The 23,362-nt window shown below is 41.3% G+C and overlaps 2 protein-coding genes across 2 annotated transcripts; one reads left to right on the top strand and one right to left on the bottom strand.

Moving 5' to 3' along the window:
• Window positions 1-1,352: 1,352 nt before the first annotated feature.
• On the top strand, window positions 1,353-12,801 carry LOC145397195 (uncharacterized). Its single transcript, XM_080270393.1, has 9 exons — window positions 1,353-1,546; window positions 1,923-1,999; window positions 3,093-3,161; window positions 6,530-6,557; window positions 7,293-7,874; window positions 9,225-9,285; window positions 10,358-10,535; window positions 10,982-11,098; window positions 11,493-12,801. The coding sequence occupies exons 1-9, from the start codon at window positions 1,354-1,356 to the stop codon at window positions 11,634-11,636; spliced, it is 1,449 nt and encodes a 482-aa protein (XP_080126519.1). The 5' UTR covers window position 1,353; the 3' UTR covers window positions 11,637-12,801.
• Window positions 12,802-16,328: 3,527 nt separating this feature from the next.
• LOC145397245 (uncharacterized) lies at window positions 16,329-22,373 on the bottom strand. The gene is made up of 5 exons (XM_080270441.1): window positions 19,843-22,373; window positions 18,666-18,829; window positions 17,828-17,975; window positions 17,254-17,442; window positions 16,329-16,502 (listed from the first exon to the last, which is right to left on the bottom strand). The coding sequence occupies exons 1-5, from the start codon at window positions 22,371-22,373 to the stop codon at window positions 16,457-16,459; spliced, it is 3,078 nt and encodes a 1,025-aa protein (XP_080126567.1). The 3' UTR covers window positions 16,329-16,456.
• Between the last annotated feature and the right edge of the window lie 989 nt (window positions 22,374-23,362).

Here is a 23,362-nt window from a genome sequence, read left to right as displayed (position 1 = left end):
GTAGCCAAAAGGTGCTCATCCATGATGCTTAGTTTTGTAACTTACACCGTTGTGCCTGTGGTGGGTCATTCACCCACTATCCTGCGATGCAAGGCCACTGCATCATCCAGGTTTCCACAGTGACCTCCCCTAGGTGTTAGCCTAGGTACCCATGTTACCTATCAGATTACAAAAGGTGGATGGACACCTGAAACAAGTGACACCAGCTGCCTAAACTAGGATTATAACCCTGGCACTGCCAGGTCAGTAGCTTCATAGGTAGCACTGCAAACCACTCAGCCACAGGGGTCGTGGCTAATGAGAATGGTGCTCTTGGTGTGCATGATGTTGGAGGCTGTTGATGATTCCAGTACAGGGTACCAGTAAGCATTTTCCAAGTGCACTTGTTGAAGAAAATGTGCCAGTGTGATGCTGCCTTAATTGTAAGCTGTTTAGTGAAGAACTTTACCGCTTCACTGCAGCGATGTACAGTATTTAATTCAGGCTACTATTAATCAATGTATTCAACTTACAGAGGCCCTCATTTTTGATGGCATTAATAAAATCTGTATTTAGCTTGAAATAGTGTCTCCTAAACCAAGTAAAGGTGTCTGGAAATGGTAAAAATAAAATATAAAATAAGCCACTGGACTGAAGACATTAACAATGCTCTGACTGACCTTGGTAATGATGAAAAGTTGTGAATACAGTTGCTCCTTACTTACAAATTTAATTGGTTTGGAGAGTTGGTTCATAACACAAAAAGCCTGTGGGTCTAGTCCTGTTCAAGGCCTTTTTTTTTTTACGTGTTCGACTCGGCATAGGCTTCATAAACTGCTCCCAAGGCCTAGTAGTCCTCCTACATACTATACACCTCTACCTGTCACCACTTTGGCACTAACACCCACCGTCCACATTGAATACATGCTAGGGCTGTCTCATACAGGACTGGTGTATTGGTATTAGCTGGGGTATTTTTACGACATGTCAGCGGGTCTTCTCGTAGATCAGTAAAGTCTGTTTTTGTGAAATTCAAATCCTTAAACTGTTCCCTGTCCCAGCGGGGATTTGAACCTGGGTCCGGTAAGACTGCAGGCCACCTCACTACCGACTGAGCCACCACCTGAACATTGGTGAACACAGGTAGAAAGTGAAATACTAATCTGTACCAGTTGTTTCAAGTCAACATAATAATTAATTCCAGTGTCTTTAAAACATAATAAGTCCTGTATAATATAATTCAGTACAGTATATGAAAAAAATGGAAAACAAAAAAGGGGGGGGAAATACGTATCTCTGAGTGTCTGTAAGTAGGAGAGCAACTGTAATCATTTAAGTTTCCTTCCTCTTGTAGGCTAATGTGTAACTGGTATTATGGTAGGAAATAGAAGAGACTCAGGCATGAAGCGAGATGGCGACCCCAAAGAAAGGGACGCCAGAGACTTCAAAAAGCCAAAACAAGATTACGAAGAGCCGCCCTCTAGGGAAATGAAAAACTGGTCTGCAATGAAGGAGTACAATGACGACCATAATAAGGAATGGTTTGCTTCAGAGAATGCGAGGCTGGGTAAGTGATTATGTATTTAAAGTACCTAAAGATTGAAGTTTAGGTGTGTGTGTGTGTGTGTGTGTGTGTGTGTGTGTGTGTGTGTGTGTGTGTGTGTGTGTGTGTGTGTGTGTGTGTGTGTGTGCACATACCTAGTTGTAGCAGGGAGTTGGTCTGACTATCTCTGTGAGAGAGAGAGAGAAAGCAAGAGAGAGATTAGGAGCGTATACAGGTTAAGAACTAAACAAATAAAGTAGCCTTCAGATCACATTCAAAATACTGTACTATAGCAGAGTAATATTAAGTTGTATTAATAACTGTAATATAACCTGGCATTTTGCAAAAGAACTTTGTCAGTCAAAATCCCTTTATAAACATGATTATATAATGATTTTAGGCAAGCTGTATGGTGAAGGTGTGATAACAGTGACCTACATCGAAAGTCAGGGGGGAAGAGTTGGTTATGCATGTAAGGTAAGTTATATATCCAAATCATTTACTCATATATACCCACATAATTCACCCATCCCAGCCGTTCTGTCATATCATTTACACAGTACACATATTGCAGTTGCCTACTCTCATGATATATCTCATTTATCCTCACCATTTATGCACCATATCTCTTCCATCGTACTTTATTATGTAAAAAGAAAGAAAGAAAAGACTAGGCCTGCAAAACTTGTCCACTTGTCTCTACCGAAGAAAATTCAACAAAAAGAAAGCCAAATTCAAGAGTTTAGCAATTGCATAAATGAAAGACGAAGAGCACCAGTTCACTCTTTCAGCAGCATTGTGACAGTATGTTGGCCTCACAGTATATTTGTGCCCTGAATTCAGAGTTCAAAACTCAAGCCAAGTTGGACATTTAAAGAGGGTGGTGGCAGCTTGTCCTCTCATATGATTGCCTGTCTTTGCGTGTTGTCATTTCATGCAATACTGATAACATTACAGATTCTAACACAGCAGCAGAACCACTGCAACACTTTCACATGCACCACTTACTACACACACCCTTCTCCATGCAAGCATCAGAAAGGGTCACTTCTGTCCTTCATCCTGGAGAATTGCTGGTCCTGTGGTGGACTCCATAATATGAGGTCAACTTGCAGTTTTATAAATATGATGAGTCTGTAGTTTGTAGTTAGGACAAGAAGCAGTGCAGTCAACGTGGTATGGCTTCTCATTAAAAGTCTGACCAGTTCCAATGACTGTCATTTTAAAATGAGGTGCTGAACGTGGGCTTCTCCGTGTATAATTCATTCATCCTAATTTGCCCTGTCACTTCCCATGTCTCACTAACATCCATACTCTCTCTCCCTCTCTCTCTCTCTCTCTTTCTCTCTCATTTACCATATCCATCCATGTAATTCTTGGCCTTCCTTGCCTCATTCAAACTTACTCACATGATACAAAGTTATATTGGTTTATTCTGAATGCTCTACATATACTGTACTGAAATATCTTACAAGTTTATTTCATACTTAATGGTGATATTCAGTTGTGGGCTGTTTAATATATTAGCTGTGTGGCTTTATACCCTTTTAATTTTTATTTTTCACTGCAGATCTGTCTTGCGGAAATGAATGGAAAGAAGTCGTTGGAGCTGCACTGTAGTGGTATGAAACACCTGAAGGTATTATGTTTCACTGGAAGTTTTTCGTTTAACTTCATTCATAAAGGCTCTGACATGTTTCCACGTATTGGATTTGGCCACCTAATGGCAGCTCTCTGTGCTGCTAAATCTCCAGCAGCCTCTCTTTTCAGTCCTTTACCCCTGAGGTCATACTGAATGACCTTGTTCCACGCCTTTTTCAGTTTGCCTCGCACAACACTACCCTCAGTATTCATACCTCTCACCCTTTGCACGCAGCTGTCATCCTCCATTCTTGTAAAGCTGCATTGTTGTAGCTTACATTTATGACTCCATTTTATTTGGACCAATCTAGGATTTTTTTTTCAGTTCATAGATTGTTCCTCTCTCTCTCTCTCTCTCTCTAAAAAATGCCCTGATTTACGATATAAAATGTCCTGATTTACGATATAAAATGCCCTAATTTACAATGTAATGACAGAAGCAACAGATGATATGACTAAAGAAGAGGGTGGTACTGTATATGCCTTTGTCATGCATGTAGTGTATGTTCAGTACATACAGAGTAACACACACACAAAAAAAGGAGGCCATGCTTTCTTATAAGAAAGCCCCGTACTATGGCTGGCCGTGGTACAGCTGATGTTTTCCATGGATTGGAAGCTAAACCAAGTGCCAAATGCAGCTAATTGCTTTCCAGCAGTTGCTGGGAAAAATATATATATATATATATATATATATATATATGTCTTGAGATTTGTAACTGTAAGAGTTCCAGCTTGGACATCCAATTCTGTGTGCAGTCACTCAGAAAAAAGATCACCAAGAGACTGTACTTGCGACTGAATATTTCCTGCCTAAGACTGATGACTGCACGTGTAATTACCAACCTTGTAGCCACACTTCACCCTCTCGGTAGTACCTTCTAGGGTCAGTGGTATCCACCCTTTGACCACCTAAACAGAGACACAAGTTTCCCATAATTTCTTCCACTTACAGCTACAGAACTCACTGTCCTTACATGGCAAACCCTCCCAAACTAAGAGAGGTCTGGTATGTTACTCTCCCCATAGATGACTTAATATCCACCCAAGAAGAAATTTACGTCTTGATTGTAGATGACGTAATTTATTCTATACGTATTCAGTATGGGAAAAGTCTCTAGTATCTAAGGGGTTTATTAAGGCTACACCTAACTATTCCAGCTCAAAATGTCTATCCTAAGCTGAATAAAATTGTCAGGGGGGGGGGAAGGAACGCAGCACGAGAGGAAGAAATAGCAGCTGGAAACTTGTCGCTAATTCAGTACATGCTGCAGTGTGTATGGCAGCTCAACAAGTACTTTTGATTTGATTTTTGAAGTCCCTTAGTATTCGTCACCACAGCAGAGAACTGCTTCATTATCAGAGGCAATATTGTACTGTATTTCCCAACTGTACAAGGCATGAAATGGGCAATGCAGAGTATACCTTCCTGATTACATGTGGAAAGGTTGGCAGTAACTTGAGGTGCTTTGTTTGGTAGAATATAAAACAGGATTCATTATGAATCAGCCAAAAAGATGTTGGAATGATGATGATGATAATGCAACCTCATATTCACAAACGCGTAGGTTTGGGAGTCAGTATGACTCCCAATAAAGGAAGGCTTCTAATGTTGTAACTTCAAGCCTTAAAATGGCAATATCTGTCATTGCAGAGAGTGTATGTTGTGTATTTTAAATCATAACTGTCATCATCATCATCATCATTTCCTTTTTGTTCCCTACTAGCTCCATGGAACCTCCTAACGGGGATGTCCTTGACACAACTACCAAAAGGCTCCTAATTTATATAAAGATGTTCTAACTAATGTAAAACTGATACTCATCAGTTTTCATTGGGTAAAACATTAAGAATTAACCTAAGTACAATTTTAAATAACACTGTGATTTAGGGGAGTACATGGAGAGACTGATCAGGCTATACTTAAGTGAACACGATTCCCGACAGTCATTCCTAGCAGTGAATCTCATATATTTGTGCAGTGATTACTGGTGTATGTAGAGATGGCCATGAATTATTTTCACCAATTCTGGCTTCTGACTCATATATCAGAAAGAATACACTGGGTTGAATGAATCGCCTCCACAGTTTTAACCACTTTAAGACAATTATAATTCTTGTCTTGGGTGGGTAAAACTTCATTTTTTAAATCAAATTAAATCAAATGATGTCAGGCTTCCTCTTATGGAATCCTCATAATAAAGCAAGTTATGACACAACTGATATTTCCTGTGGAATGAAAGCTAAACCAGGTGCCCCAAACCAGTTAATTATTCTTAGCTGCTGGAACTTAAGAGAAACTGAAATCTAAGATGTGTCAAGAGTTGTAATTATGTGTGAGTTGAATTTAGACTTGACTCTGTTTACATGTGGATGAGTGTTTCCTGCCTAAGAGTGATGATTGTATGGCTAGTTATATCAAGCTTGCAGCCACACTTCACTCCCCTGGTACTACCTCCCAGGATCAGTGGTAATCAGTCTGTTTTGTCTTACTGATCCAAATGTCAGTGATACTAAAAAATGACCGACAGACTGTGCACATAATTAACAGCCTCAGCATATACCCTAAGTCTTTGTATTATCTTGACTGTCCGATCATTCCATAAGTAGGCTAGATGGACTTTAAATGCTGTCATGAGTGGCTAATAATACCAAGAAAAAGACATGGGTTGAGTTAAAGACTGAAGATGGTAATTATATTATAAATGCTGGTTCAGAATTGCCTATAATTGGTTTGTCTTCATCTGAGGGAACTGGGCCACTATTAAAACTTGCTTACTAAGTCGTGGTTGCATGAAATTCAGTGAGCCTTAGCCATGAGGTAGGTACAAATGTCCTTGATTACTATATGCATTTTACCTTACTCTGGCCCAGATTTTCATCCGTTTGCAGATTACTTCACATAGGTCAGTGGCAGAAAAGACAGTGCTATGGCTCTATATCCTTTCCACAGCACCTCTTTGTGACTAGCATCTTATTCTAGTATTCGTCTACTGTTACAACTCAGCATGCAAGATGGTGAGATGGGGGTGGTAATTTTAGGCCAAGTTAAGAGTAAAGAGGGCATAGTCATATACAGTATATCCTCCAGTCTGGTTAAACGTGGCCATCAACTGAGCTGACGGGGGTTATGGATTTTTGTCAGATGAAAATAACCCAACTATAGTCACTGCCATTTAGGTGTGTATTGGAGAAGGAGGATTGTATAGAGTATATTTGGTAATTAATATAAGTACTGTATGTTTGACTCGATTCCATAAAGAAGAATGCAGTAATTTTTCCTTTTTTACTTATTTGAAGGAATGTTTCTTACATATATTGTATTATTAGACATTTTTTGACACAAATTTTTTTTTCTCATTTCAGAAAAGGAATTTGTGGGAGAAGAACAAAGGTAATGTGTTAAAGTAAATGATGTTGGAGAATTTCTAGAAGTAATAGTACCGTTCTCTGTAGGTGATGAAATCAGTAAGTTACAAGAGGAACGTGTGGGGTCACATGGAGAGACAGACAAATGAGAAAGTAAAGGAGTGCTGTGGTGTTGATGTGAATGTGACTGAAAGTGTTATGAGACACAGAATGAGAGATGGACCAGAAGAGTGTATGTGAGTGAGGTGGAGGGAAAGACGAAAGTGATGGAGGGATGAAGTGGAGAGAAGGGAGTGTGAGCTGGAGGGATGGGGTGGATAGGTATATGAGTGAAAGGAATGTGAGGTGAATGAAGGGCAGCCTAATGGCAGTGGAGAGGGTGACACAGATGTGATTTTGTGGCCACACGTATGTGTGTCCTTCATACTTAATACAAGTCTCATGTATCATGTAACTGTGGAATAAAATATTGGCAATGGCTTTGTTTGAATCAACATGTTAGTAATTGCCCAAGAATCTGTATTCAGTACCAGTTACAAGATTTTTTCCTTTTGTTTTTTACCCGATATTTTAATTAGGTAAATTAACCATTGTGCATGCCACTACATCTCTCAACCCCCAATCCCCTAAAAGAAGGATGGTGGTCTGCAGAAGGGTGTCAGCTTGCAGTCCATCAGGTTCCTATCCAGATGATCCTGGGGCCACAACACAGATGTTCAAATAATTGTTATATGGCAATAACTCCTTTCTCAATCCCCAGGCAACCCTGATGCAATGGAAAAGGATGAGCCACATGAAGAAAGGAAAATGCAGCAAGGCATAGGAAGAGGAGGAGACCTTGGCCAAAACAGAGGAGGAAGAGGTGGTCCAGGAGGAGGAGGAAGAGGAGGAGACTTTGGCCAAAACAGAGGAGGAAGAGGTGGTGGAGGAAGAGGAGACTTTGGCCAAAACAGAGGAGGAAGAGGTGGTGGAGGAGGAGGAGACTTTGGCCAAAACAGAGGAGGAGGAGACTTTGGCCAGAACAGAGGAGGAAGAGGAGGAGGAGACTCTGGCCTAAACAGAGGAGGAAGAGGTGGTGGAGGAGGAGACTTTGGCCAAAACAGAGGAGGAAGAGGTGGAGGAGGAGCAGACTTTGGTCGAAACAGGGAAGGAGGGGAGTTTGGTCAAGGCAGGGATGAGGGAGATTTTGGTGGTCGAGGAAGGGGTGGAGAAGGGCGAGGGAGCAGAGACCAAGGCCAGGGTGGTAGGGGCTGGGATGACCGAAGAAGGGATGACTACGATGATTATGGAGGCTACAGAGACAGCAGATATGATGACTACGACAGGCCCCCTCTGGATCGTGGTGAGTACTGTGCCTTGGATGTTGACTATGTTGTTATTTTTTATCACAGTCTTAGTCATAATCACCTTCATCTACCACCACCATCGTACTTGGTCGCAGTAAGGGAGGGGGCATTCACCATCCATTCTTTCAATGTAGTGATGCTCTCGCGTGACTGCCTGTACCTCTATTCCTTCATTCCTCTTCTGTCTTTCTTTCCTTCATTCTTTCCTCTTCCTTCTGCCTGTGGGTGACTCTACATTGAGTGACAAGTTAAATGATCTCCTGTACACCAGGAAACCATTTACTACGCTGGGTGGTAACCATATTACAGCGCCTGGTGGTTTAGTGGGTAATTAAGGCACTCCAGTTGGACTGAGCCTGCACAGGTTTTTCATCCAAGGGATGGTGGGGTTTATTGCTCATGTAATGCTACTCAGGGATGAGTGAGGCTGGTCACTCTCATCTTAAATGTCAGGACCAGCTTGCCTAGCCCTGGACTCCTAGCTCCTCATGGGACAACACAGGATTAGATGATGATGATAGGGGAGAGGAGACTATGGGCACAGCAAGGGAGGAGGAGACTGTGGTTATGGGAGAGGAGGATGAAGGCAGGGGGATAGTAATCAAGACTGGGTTGGTAGAGGCAAGGGTGACTGCGGGAGGAGGGATGAATATGATGAGTAGGGACACTACAGTGATAATACAAGTTTCAAGCCTTATCTGTTGAGGTTTATCATCATCTTTCATAGCCCTAGTTATCACCATCATCATAAACATCATTATCATGACCATTTTTATCTTCCATCCTCATCTTCCACCACCTTCATCATCATAATGTTATCGGCCTAAGCTTATGTGGTTTATCGTATCATTTGGTCTGCTTTCTGCACAGGGTGTTTACATTTTGACACAAACTATTATGTCACTTAGCCTGAAAAATGTCCAAGAAGAATGATAGTCTCACCACAGATGTTTTCAGTCTCATTACTGTGGCATGTTTGTTCTAATGTAAAAGATCTTGATATCCTTCTCATACTAATTAATCTAAAGTTAGCATCTCTCCATCGTGAATGCTAAGTTGTAACAAGAGATTAGCAGCAGAATATGGTGTTAATCATGATGAAGTGCCATGGATGGATATAGAGATGTAACAGTGTCTTTTTCTTCCACTGAGCTATGTGAAATAAACTGCTTAAGGACAAAAACCCAGGCCAAGTCAAGGATAAGAGTATAAGAACATGTTGTAGTGCTAGTCTATTATTATAAATCTGCATACAAGGTCAAGGAGTGGCAGTTTCAGACCTGGTTAGAGTAAAAACAGTTTAGTAACCAAGGAGACTCACTGTACATACATGTCTTTGTCAACAGATTGGTACCGAGGAAGGGGAAGTCCTCCACGTTCCTATGATGATCCCTACTATGACAGAAGGTGTGTATTCAATGTGGGTGTGATAAGTGTTGGAAGTACACTGAAGTTGTTGGGTTATGTGGAGAGAATGGAGAATACGAGATTGAATAGGAGAGTGTGAGTGAGATGGAGACCAAGGATGAGGTGGAGGGATGGCATAGAGAGGTACATGATAAGTGCTACAACAAAAGAAGGTATGTAATTAATTTGTGTGTGCTGGAAAGTGTTACAAGAGGTACCCTCAATGGTTTGGTTATGTGGAGAGAATGGAAAATAAGAGACTGAATTGGAGAGTGTATGTGAGTGTGGTGGTTAGATAGAGCTTTATCATTTTTAATTATTATTATTATTATTATTGGTGGTAGGTGAGGGCACTCACCATCCACAAACTTGATGTAATACTGCTCTTGGGTGCCTCTCATCTTTCCCTCCTTCCTCTTCTGCCTTTCTTTCCTTCATTCTTTCCTCTTCCTTCTGTCTCTGGGTGACTCTACACTGAGTGACAAGCCAAATGGTTTCCTGTACACCAGGAAGCCATTTGCTACAGTGGGTGATAACCATATACCCAAATTATGGCACCTGGTGGTTTAGTGTGGAATTAATGTGCTCCAATCGGATTGAGCCTGTATAGGTTTATATCCAAGGGATGGTTGAGGTTTATTGCTCACGTAATGCCACTCAGGGATGAGTGAGGCTGGTCACTCTCATCTTAAATGTCAGGACCAACTTACCTAGCCCCAGGCTCCTACATTCCTTATGGGGCGGCATAGGAATGGATGATGGATGGATTATTATTATTATTGTTATTATTATTATTGTTATTATTATTATTTGGGAGGTTGCTGTCATAGTACTTCAGGAATTTTGTTTTTATTATTTCTGTGAGTGTTGTTATTTTATCAGTGATTCTTCTCATGTATCATTTAAGGAACTTGCTATGTTATTCTGGGTTATAATATTTCTGGGATTGTTTTGATATTTCCAGGATTACCATTATCACATTACCATTTTATCACTTGAAGTACAGTATAACCTTCACAAAGATCATGGTAAGTGTGATTTTACTAATTTTCAGCTTTCTTGCTTATTTCAGGAGACCAGATAGCCTTCCATACGACCCATATAGGAGTGATCCGTACAGCGGTGACCGTTATGGTACGGGGCCTAATTACAGCCGCCCCCTGCCCCCCCCACCCTCCATCAGTGGCGGCCCACACGCAGCACAAGATAAACTCAATACAGGAGCAACTGGCACATTACTTAAGAAGCTGGTGGGTTTTATTTAGTACAAAGGATATTTGTGGCCATAGTATTATTTATTCATCTGGTTTTATTTATATGTTTATTTTTTGCCAGAAACTGGTGGTCTAGTTTTGTTGTATATAGGACTTCCCCCCACCCACCCCCAACCCAGCAAGCTACCCAATAAAATGGGTGATGACCATACAACCAACAACATGCCTGATTGATGAGAAAGAGTGTGAGTCAGGAGCAGCGGGAAAGAAGGAAGGGGAGACCAAGGATGAGATGGAGTGGAAAGATAATGAGAGAAGGAGGGGGTAAGCTGGGAGGAGGGCAGCCAAATGGCAGAGGACAGGGTGACAAGATGGTGATTTGTTGTGGCCATCCCTGATGGGATTAAGGTGTCTGGCAATAGACAGATAGACCCTTCAATAGCATTAATTATTTCACATGTTAATTTCTTCATTTTTTTCAGTCTGCATGTTCAGTAAATTCTGAAGCTGATGCCGCCCTTGCCACAGACGTCATTGAGATGTTGGTGAAGTCACTGAAGGAGTACAACCAGAAGAAGGGATCAGCCAGTGCTGTTCATGTAAGTTATATATTCTGCATTGGTTTCTCCTTAAACTGCCCTAACATTGCCATCTCTCCAGTTTGAATGTTGAGTTATAACAAAAGATTAACACTACATTACAGTATGATGCTGGTCATGAAGAAGTGCCATGGCAAGGACAGGAAGCCATAGTATAATTTTTGCTGTCACCAAACTACAGTATATGACATACTGTATGCTACAAAGGGATAAAAGTCTTGGCCAAGTTAAAGCAAGAGAACCATAATATTGTACACTATTAGCCTGGGGTTGCAGTACCATCAAGAACACTGAAAACAACAACAACAACAACAACCTCTCCATTACCCAAAATTCATCTTCCCTCTTTCTCTTCACCATATGTGTATTACCATCATTTTTTCCTCCCCTTCAGCTCCTAGAGGACACTGCAGCGAAAATCAACATCATAAAAGCCCTGGAAAAGGAAAAGCAGCCACCTGTACCCCCACCCAGCACTGGCCTCTTATCCACCCCTCCCTATCCCTCCTTCCCACCAGGACGCCTCGGCAACATGTAAAGCTGTGGCTGGTTTTCAAATGATGGAAATGGGTCACTCCAGTTACATGGGGGTTGTTTGTCATTCAGTGAGCCGTAATTATGAACTGTGAATTGTCTCCTTGTTTGCTACTACAGTTGGCCTCATTTCAACTGTTAGAACCTGGCCACTCCCACAATTTGTATACAGTATTAAGTGACAGTTACATAAAGTTCAATAAGTGCTAGTTATAAGGTAAAAATGACTCTCCTTTACTTGTATTCTTGTCTGGTAAGGAGGCTCCTGAGCACCTCTATTTATATAAACTACTCGATACTCATTAACATCCTCTTTTTTGCACCATATCCTTTTATTGCTGCCATAGATTGCATAACACACAAGAACAGAGTAACAGTGCAGGATCAGAAATAAACCAGTAGGGGACAGGTGTTAGTAAGCCTCCTAACCACAAAAGAATACCATCCCTTATATACTGGCCAAACTGAATCTCTTATCTTTACCTGGCCATCACCTGAAGTGAAATGGGTTAGGGACCTTCATAAGCTCAGAACAAATGTGCTACAGTACAACAGCAGTGAAATGTTAGTTTTTTCTTTATACAGTAGTACATTTTGTATCTTGGCTCCAACTTATTTTGATTCAGTTTATTAATATCTCCTGAAAGGGTCGGGATGATATCAGATTACTTGTATTTTCTGTTAATATCTAGTGAAAGGGATGACCTGGTGACATTCTGCTTTCAGTGAATACTGTGAGTGTAGGGTTGGAATTAGTCTTGTTAATGTGCATCTCTGAAGTAACCAAATATAAATAAGACTGAACAAGGACCTTCTCTTTCTACACAGAAAAACAAAACTTTTTATAAACAATCTCTGTAATGGATTATAGGCTAATAGTAACGGTGTGTGACTGACTTACTTTTGTGTATTCCAATGTCCTCTTAATGTGGTATGGTAAGTCACTCAGCTGTTACTTAATACAATGAGTACAATTAATCTGTTTATGTTCTGTACTTGCTGAACACTACATGCAATTTATGGAGACAAAGTATTTCCATATTCTTGTAAGTTTGCCACAGTCAGATAAATGTGGACTAAGTTGGCACAGCTGCATGGTGTAGTTTTCTAGTGTCAGTCCAGGATGATTATAATTAAATTAGTACAACTGAATTATTCTGAATAAAGCTTTGCCCTAATTTTCTGTATAATTTATGTAAATCATTGGGGTTTTACTGGGGGAGGGGTATTATCAGTGTGGTGGAAAATGGAATGCCACAATGGTAAGATGGAAGAACAACAGTGAGGAATATATAAGGGCAGAGCTATCCTGACGCACTTCCATCTTCAAGAATTCAAGGCTTGGAAGATACAGGTAATACAGTATCAGTAATTATTCATGGTTGTGGTGGTTTGGCCAGGTGGAGAGGATGGAAAGCGAGAGACTAACGAGGAAAGGATGGAGAGCGAGAAACTAATGAGGAGAGTATATGTAAGTGAGGTGGAGAGGGGGAAGCGTGGATGAGATGGAGGGATTGAATCGAGAGGTATACGAGAGACGGGTCTGGACCCAAGAAGGAGCAAATTGGCAAGATAATGATCTGTTTGATACATGGATTAAAGCTGAATTACAAGATATCCTCAGAAGTACTGGGAATTGAAACTATCAGAAGAAGTACAAAGAAGGAGACTGAGGTAGTTTGGTCATGTCGAGATGATGGACTCTGAAAGTTGTGTGAGAAGGTGTAGAAGTAGAGAGGTACCAGGCCATCAGTTGAGAGGCAGATCAAGGAAGACATGGGACAAGGTGATGTGCATTGACCTAAGACTCAGAGGCAGGAATTTAGTCAGTTTGTTTTTGTCTGACAGAACTTGGCTGCTTTCACAATTCAAATACTAAGTCATGGTTGAATGAAATTCAGAAAGCCATAGTTATGCAGCACGGATAAGTCTCCTTGATTACAAGTAAAATTCATCCTCCAATCTGACTGAACCTGGCCTTCAACTTATATCTTTGTCAAATGAAAATACAGTGACAAGAGAACCGTCATAGGACAGAGCATGGTGGAGGAATGTTAGCAGGTGAACCCACCTGACCCACAACCATGGAAAAGACACACCTCAAAATGATGATGAAAATGCTTGTAAATTCCTTGGATACAGGGGAAAAAATTGCCTACATATTCTCTGCACACCTGATGGCAAAAAAAGGAGAGAGTGGGTGGAATTAGGAGTCCCAAAGACTCTTCTTTCCCTACCAAACATCACACAATATCTTTCCTAAAATCAACAGCTTCCCATACAAGCAGACACCAATGAAAGAATGTCTATCCAAACACTCAACTTTGCACTGGACTAGACACCTTAACCCTTTTCCACATGGCCATAAATTTCTGGCAGGTTGTTCCAAACACAATGCTCTCACATGTGCAGGACATCTGACAAGCAACTGAGCACATTCTTTTATTTTAAATAAATTTTTCCTGGTTCCCTCATGAAATTCATGTCAGAAAGTTATTTCAGGTGGTAATTTTTGTGGCTCAAATTATGTCTGTATGCCAATTTAGGAGGTATTTTTAATGACACAATTCACTTCATACAGGGCAAAGAGGTTACTTTGTAGATAGAGGGAGAAGTTCCCTCCATCAACAAATCTATTGGAGGTGGTTACAAGCCTGATTTATTCCCTCCATTATGATCTTCCACTGAGTTCTTCCATCCCCTCTACAAAGGTGGATTCCCCTCCCCTTTCCTTAAACTCAGCTCTAAACTACCACCACCACCATCATATACACCTCTTATTCCCATTTATGGATTGGGTAAGGTACCTGTATTTATTTTTAAAAAAATATATATATTGAGCAGAATCAGTATCAAGTTTATAACACTGTACATTCAAAAGGTTACATTCAATTGTTTATTACCTCCTTTGAGGTGTAGGAGCCCGAGGCAAGGCCCCCATAGCCTACTACTGTACATGTAAAGGTAGCATCACACTGGGCAGAAAACAGTGCTGCTGTGGTGAGTACTCAAATGAATTAAATATCAATCATTTACTTGTTTTTAACAGTGAAAAGCACAAGTTAAATAAAATTAAAACTGGCTCACAAAAGCAACTAACATATTCCCGCTTCTGCCCAATGTGAATCTAGCATATGGCAAGATTATGAACCTACACTACAATAATCTCCAGCCACCTCCTGGGGACCAAACCCATACATGGCTGTCACCCCGACTGGAGAGTTCTAACTGCACATTACAACACAGAGGCAATATTAGTCTAATTTTGTGCAGTATGATACAGCTGGTCCTCATTTAAAGCTGCTTTTTATTTATGTTTGTTTCATTAATAAGTTGCATATGAATTACCACCTTTTCTGCATTTAACCACTTCAGTCCAATGATGTATTTCTCATTTTAATCAGTTTACCACCAAACTATTCAATATTAGAAAGATCTCTAGTAGTGAAGGGGTTAGTGAATGCTAAATCTAACCCCTCCAGTTTTTAAAAGTCCCTCTTAAGCTGAGTAAGTCCTCTGGAGACACTAAGAATATAATAAAACGCACACCACTCTAGTGAAGGGCTAACATTGCTTGCGATTCATTTAAAAGTTACAATGAGGTCAGGTACAGAAGATGCTTTTTACACTATGAGCCTCTCAGTCATGAACCAAAAGCACATATAAATCATCCTTCTGGTTGCAAATATCTCAGACTTTAAGAGAGGACATACTGCAGTGTCTCTAATAATAATGTACACTGTGCTGTAGTTAGTTTCCAGTTACAACTACATTTACAGACATATGGTACAATAGGGTACAAAAGTTTGCCTAATACAGGTACCGTATTTCACCTCTTCTGTTTATCACTTTACACTGCTAGATAATATTCCTAAGCTGAGTATGGGCTTGTAAAATTTCCAGACCATAAGGTGGTTGGTTCTTTGTGGAATGTGTCAAGGAGAAAAGTGAGGGACGTGGCCTAAATGTGCAGACACAGTGGAATAGCAGTGGAAATTGCAACTTCAGGCTTATCTGGATGTGAACTCAGTGGATCTAAGGGCTCGTTTACATAATCAGTGTCAGAGTATGTGTTCAATGTATGGTAATCATGTGGCAATGGAGAAGTGATCTTCAACACTCAAGAAGTAATCTTCGGCATTTAAGAAATCTTTGGCACACAAGAAGTGATTTTTGGCATTTGAGAAATGAACTTCAGCACTTGAGAAGTGATCTTTTTGATGGCAACACTGATCATCTACACAGTCACTGTCCAAATACGGCAGCAACACCATGCTATAAAAAAAGACCCACCATGACTATGTAAAGGAGTCCTAAGAAAGCCAGCTCTTTCCATTGGGTGCTCCCTGAAATTTTTCCTGAGCAGATTGAGATGGTCTGGGAATGTGGAGAGGATGGAGGATGACAAATGGGTGTGGAGGGTGAGGGGTATAAACACTGAGGGTAAAGTTGCAAGAAGCAGACTGAAAAAGACCTGGGATGAGGTCATACTGTGTTACCTCAGGGATAATGGACTAAATGGAGAGGCAGCTAGAGATACTGCAGCATGGACAGCCACAATTAGGTGACCAAGGTTGGTGCATGCAAGCATGTTGGAGCCTTTATAATGATACATAACAAAACGACTATGTCAAAGGATTGGCTGAGAGTAAGATGCATGAGGTGAGTGTAATAGCAGGCAAATTTTTGACCCTGACTACATCACTACACTACAGTACCATCACAGACACCCCACCATGTAATGTTGTCTTTGTTGTTGAGCTCAGAAGGCATTAGGTACAGTGGGCGGCCATCTTATTACTGCAACGTTTCAATCTCTGGTGATTACATGGCAAGTAACACTGACTCCCAAATCTGGTCTTCACTGTATCTGTGAAAGGAGAGAAACGACATTAAGCTCTTCAAATCTAATGTATAAAATTATCTTATGGCAGCAAAAGTATTGGCTACAAATATATTATGCAATCATGATTATCAACACTGTCACCATCATCATTATCACCATCAACATCAACACTATCATCACCATCACCATCATCAACACTATCATCATCAAGGCTTGTACAACCATGTAGCTGAACTCCCTAGTTATACCAGTGCTACCACAAGACTGTCCACCATCTGAATTTACAGTACCAGATAAATGGATAATGTTGTGATCCTTAAAATACATTCCTAAATATTGGCAAGTCCTTGTTGTGAGCTACCCTTGTTTGACAACTGTTTTCCTACTGATAGTATCTGAAGGGGTTGCAGTTCCAGTTCATCTGAATATGAATCCAATGGACTGCAGGCTGAAGTCCTCCTCCCCCTACAGTCCACCATACTCTTTTGGGGAGATCGGGTGGATGCTGAGGGATCTTTGTATGATCACGCAAGTTATATCAATGCCAACACAAGAAGGCATCCCTCTCCAGTATCCCAAATGACAGTATACATACACTACTGTATCTGTAGGGCAGTCCTACAGAGGCAGTTGCTTACCTGTGATCAAAAGGTCTGCTCAGCCACAGACTGGTTAAGCAACGACAACAACAAGAGTAGCACCATTCAACAGAAAAAGTTATAATATTCTGGAACACATCCCTTGCTAATGATGGCTACCAGTAAGCAATCCTCACCTCCTAAAGTCACATCTCCAGTGGGAATGAGCCATGTCCTTCAGAGTATAGTACTCGTCATCTGTCAGTCCAATCTCCTCAGGGACGGTGATGTGACCAACGAGTATATTGTCTTTTATTAGCCCTGCCACCAGCTGCTTCCATCCCTCCACTGTCACTTCAGCACCAGGAAACCGAATGTCCACAAACCTGATTGAGAAAAATCATTGTACAGTATCATCATTACCACCACCAGCAGCTGCTTCCAAACCTCTTCTGTGAATGGCAGTAAACCCGGATGAGACAGAGTTTACCATATTATAAAAAAATACCTTAGTTCATATTACCGTATCATTAATAATCATCATCATCAACCACACTAAGAACTGCATCATCATCAGAAGCACCTTCCAAACATCATAAGAGGCTTGAGTGCAAAAGAGTTGAATATCCACATACCTGGTGTGTGGATAGAAAAAGGTTAATACAAATACTATAATGATGATGATGATGATGATACTTATATTACTATTATTATTATTATTATTATTATTACTGTTATCATCAAAGTCAATGCTCTATAGACCCAACTCACATTGACTCAGGAGGTAACATTTTGGTCATTATGTCACACACTCTGGTAATGCCGGCGTCATCCACATCGCTCAGCAGCAACCACAACATTGACACCTCTGGCATCTGACACAGCGATGATGATGACACAGCTGATGTGATGTGTAAACCTGGAAAGAAAATGTTACCACGGTGTAAAGGGAATCATCATCATCATCATCATCATCATCATCATCATCATCATCAACATCATCATCATCATCACCTATGTACCCTGTTTGCTTCTGGAAACCCCCAAACAAGGGATGTCCATAACAGAACCTCTTCCAGGTATCTCTCTCTCTCTCTTTCTTTCTTTTTTTTATGCAAGGAAGAAGGAATCAATGGCTAGAATCCCCCAAAATTGTTCCCTCCAAGAAAAAATACAAACAAAATAAAAGAGCCATACCCTCTCAAGCCCCTCTCCCTCCACCTTCTCTCTTTCACAACCATACACTAGCAGTCAAATGTTGTCTCCTGCTTCCAGATAGGGCATGAATCTCTACTAAAGGAGGTGATGCTGAAGAGGAACCTACACATGGTGGTGCTGTGTATCCTGGGAGGAGAGAAGCAGCTACGGCATCCACCCCAAAACTCAAACCACCTCATATTTCCCTGCCTCTCACTGTGGTTAACTCAGCTATGGTATACTATGTTAGGTTAGACTGCTGGTTTAGGTTGTTAGACTGTTAGATAAGGTGTATTTATGATACATTAGGTTAGGTTTGGTTAGTCTGTTGGGTTTTTGGCTAGGTTAGATTAGAATTAATTTGGCTTGATTACTCTGTTAGATATGATTAAGTTAGGTTTCATATACTCACACAGACTAACCCAACTATGGCTGGATGCTTCTTCACGGAGGCATTTCAGTAACCCAGCTGCCTGCTCATCACTGCTTACAGCCAGGTTCAAAAACTGGGTTGAGTTTGGCAGTGTAGCTAACGTCTCACCTCCGATGTGACCAAGGAATTCACCAAGTTGACACCTAAGCAATACATACATACATCCATCATCTAATCCAGTGTTACCTCAAGAGGGGCGTAAGAGCCCCGGGCTAGGAAAGTTGGTTCCGACATTTAAGATGAGAGTGACCAGCCTCACTCATCCTTGAGTGGCATTACGTGAGTAATAAACCCAAACCACCCCTTGGATATGTAACCTTCACCGGCTCAATCTGAGTGGAGTGCCATAATTGCCCACTAAACCACTAGGTACCACAATTTGGTTATATGGTTACCACCCAGCATAGTAAATGGTTTCCTGGTGTACAGGAAACCATTTGGCTTGTCACTCAGTGTAGAGTCATCCGTAGACATTAGGAGGAGGAAAGAATGAAGGAAAGAAAGACAAAAGAGGAAAGATGGAAAGAAGGAAGGAAGAGAGGAAACGGTAGGCACCTGAGAGCAGCACTACATTAAGTGAGAGGATGGTGAGCACCTGAGAAATAAATAAATAAATAAATAAAAAATGAATTACAATAACAATGTTAATAATAATAATAATAATCTTAAACAGAAAATAATACTAAAGCTATTATGGTGACTTTTCATCATCCGCTGGTATCAGCACTATTATGATGTTAGTGTTGTTCCTGTGGTAAGTGGGGATGCCCACCATCCACTCACTCAGTGTAGTGCTCTCTCTCTCCTAATGACTCTACACTGAGTGACAAGCCAAATGGTTTCCTCTCTCCCAGGAAACTATTTACTATGCTAGGCAGTAACCATATAACTAAATGATGGGTGGTGGTTCAGTGGTCTTAGGCACTTCAACTTGAGGGGTGACTACCTGCACAATGCCACTTAGGGGCTGGCGAGGCTGGTCACTGTCACCTTAATTGTAAGGACTGAGTAGCCTAGCCTTGGGCCCCTACACTCCTGTTTACATGGGTCAGAATGGGAATAATAATGATTATGATTATGACTATGATGATAAATTCTGTAACAAACACCTGACTTAAGAATAGGACTAGTTCTATTTAAAAATTATACTCTTTACCTTGCTGCGGCAAACATGAGCTGTTCATCATTTGCAGGCACTGCACTTGGATGCTTGAAGTCATGCCTGAAGTACAGATCAAATTGGCTGTTGCAGTTGGCGATCTTTTCAATAAGTTCCGTGAAGTGAGATATGCTGTCTGACTTGCAGGCTATGCTGACTTTGATTTCACTGGGTCTAGCACTGTCCAGGAGAATGAGAGCTACCTCTATTCGGTCCTCTGTGATGGTCAGGTTCTTTGTGATGTGGCTGGAGACAAGCCTAAGTATGGTGTTGTCATTCTTCACATTATCAAGCAGATCAAACCATTCGTTGTTATCCTTAATACCAAACTTTGACTCCTTCAGCAGCTCCACAATCTCCTCAGCTGTGCACTCCTCCACCCTCTTACCCCCATGGGCATACAGAACACCAGCCACCTGCACTAACAAACTCCGGTACTTGATTAGCTTAAGCGAGTCTGGGTCTTCTTTGTGCAGGTCAGTTAGGATGGCTCGTATGGCTCCGGGCTTCTGTGGAGAGACGGTTTGGCTCTGTCTCTTCAAGGCATCGCTTAGAAAATTCTGCTTTACAGTAGGCGACACCTGTTTTGCTTCAAGGAATGAGGCAAGTTCCTGCAAAAATGCACTATTATCAGCTTCCTTATTCTCATCCAACAAACTCTGTCGTATCCACAATGAGGCATAGAACTCATGCATTAGCTTATGTGGCATACTAACTTGCTCTTCTCCTTCTACAGTATTTATCACCAGAAAGGCAGACATCACTTCTTTTGATGGTAAGCTATTAGTATTACAGGTTGTCTTCATTAGCATCACGGACTCTGGCAAGAATTTCTCGATCATGTCCCAGCGCAGCGATACGAGAGCCTCCCGACACATGCTGGTCACAAACACCGTCACTCTCTCATTTAATGTATCTAAATCCACACCCATCGTGGTCTCATTGTGAATAAGTCTTTCTATTAGCTTCTTCTTCATTAGTGTCAGTGTCTCTAAGTACAATTCACTAGAACTTGTCACTGCAGTCATTAAGGAAGGATCGTCAGCCCACAGCCACACGAGAATCACCAAGTTCAGTGGAAGCCGAAAGTGTCTTTGTAAACAAGGTAGTGATTTCCTCATGTACTGGAGAAGTTTGTCTGTGTCCTGTATACTAAGATTCACCCTCAGCATCTCATTGTGATACTTAACAACAAATTCTTCCCTTTTATGGTCTGCAATACCAATGATCCTCAAGTGAGCAGTTTGAAACTCAATTGTGACATGTAGCTGGAAATAACTCACCTTCTCTGGGCGTGAGGTACAGAAAACTACTAAATTTGCTGCCTTTAGGTTGAGAATTTCCAAGAAAAGTTTTTCTGACGATGAATTTAGTTCATCAAGGCCATCTACAAGCAGCAATACTTTTAGGCCAAGAACAAATTTCTGTAATTCCCCTTCCCTAAAGTATTTGGCGCTGGTGTTGGGCAGTAAATGGCCGAGTAGCTGTGAGAAGGACGAGAGGGAGCGATTTCTGCAGTCCATGACAAGGAGGAGGTCAAACTCTTCCAGTCCCTTTGTACAGCAAGTGGGGCTTGACCACTGATGCTTCATGTGCTTCAGTAAAGTTGTTTTTCCAGACCCAGCAGGACCTTCTATGATATAAACTTCATGACGAGGTATATTTCCACTCTCAACGTCCAAACTACTTGTGCGGCAGAATACTATGATGTCATTGCAAGGAACGAGTGTGCCTCTTACCTTTGTACCGGCGCTCTCAACCTCAATCTGTGTAAAGACTGTATCAATTGTCAACATAACCCTTTTGCCTTCAAGAAATGATACTGGGTTTAGCTGTGAGCAGTTCTTATACCTAGCCTTCAGTTCTCCACCTCCTTCTTCTTTCAAAATTTTCCTTAGTTTCTCATAAAACACCAAGACTTCGTACTGACTCAGATCAGAAGGCACAAGAGTTTGATCCCGAATGTTCTTTAAGTCATCCACCATTTTGTTGATCATCCTTTGCACTTCTAATGGATCCCGATTGTACAGAACTCCTGCCACACTTAACGCTTTCTTGAGGATCCCCATAACTTCAGCAGCCTTCAATATCAATTCCTCTTTAGTTACTCCTAAATTAGAGTGACTGACAGCATTCCTAAAATTCTTGACAGACATGAGCAGCCACTCTAGCCGATTCTCATCCTGTCCTGTGTATTCCTGCTCTAATTTATCACTAGTATGGTACATCAGTTTAACCAAGTGGGTGATGTCAAAACTACTTTCCAAGGACTTGTCGGACATCTTCTGCCTCTGAGATACATCAAAGTATTTCCTGTATTTGGTGCTGGTGTAGCCTTTTGTATTTAATAAGTAATCCTCCACAGTCTGTCCACTTTCCTGAAACGTGCCCCATTTGAATATCGTATACAGAACTAATCGTGCTGTACTGTAGGCCATCTTGATCAACTTGAAGCTATTTTTCTCATCCTCACTAATTTCATCCGGTGATCTTGGGGTAAACTGCTCTTCGGACAAAAACTCAGCCATGATGACGATCTGACTGTGACGTGACTCATTCCACTCCTACCTCCATTCCTCTACCTGTAATGTGTTAAATATACCAGTACGTCAATAATTTATAGTACTGTGTATATTGAACAATGGATGCCTGGCAGACTACTGGGTTGAGGTGCTCCAGACAGACATGGCCCATCTATCTATCCATCTACTTATCTCTCTATACCTATTATAGTTAATCACATTGGTGGAGGATTAGTGCCCCTCCCTGTAAAACAATTAACTCTAAGCCGTTGGCCACCCCGTTTGGGATACATGGCGTCTGGCAATGAATGAATGAATGAATGACAAATGGGGTGACCACAGACCTACCACCTCCATGTCACCCTGTCCTCTCCCATCAGGCTGCCCATCCTCCAACTCAAACACCCTTTCTCAAATATCTCTCCACCCCATCATCTCATGAGGCACATGTGGGTTTAAATACAAGGAGTGGCTGGGGTTTACTACTAACATAATGCCATCCATCCATCCATCATCCAATCCTGTGTTGCTCCATGAGGAGCGTAGGAGGCCAGGGCTAGGCAAGTTGGTGCTGACATTAAGATGAGAGTGACCAGCCTCACTCATCCCTCACAACATTATACCACTCAGGGAAAAGCAACTGGTCACTCTTCTCTGTAATTTTAAACCGAGTATCCCAGTAACAACTTATTTAAAAATGCCCATGGAGGAATGGAGTGGAGAGGTATATGAGAGGGGGGGGTGCAAGCTGAGAGCAAGGTAGTGAAATGGTAGGGGACAGGGCAAAATGGAGGCGATTTGTTTGTGGTCACCTCTTACAGGATTAAGACATCTGGCAATAGATAGACAGATAGACCTGTGGAAAATCTCCCAAGGTGGAAGGCTTAATAAACTCTCTCTGTTAACCATTAAAACTTGGCTAACAGCTTCTCTGTTTTATTCTGGTTAATGTCCAGCATGTTTACTAATTACAGTAATGGGAAAACTTGAGAGGC

The sequence above is a fragment of the Coenobita brevimanus genome, chromosome 40 (assembly GCF_032717465.1).
Source record: "Coenobita brevimanus isolate Jiangsu-jjx chromosome 40, ASM3271746v2, whole genome shotgun sequence".
Taxonomy (NCBI): Eukaryota; Metazoa; Arthropoda; class Malacostraca; order Decapoda; family Coenobitidae; genus Coenobita; species Coenobita brevimanus.
This window is presented reverse-complemented; position numbering and strand designations above follow the sequence as displayed.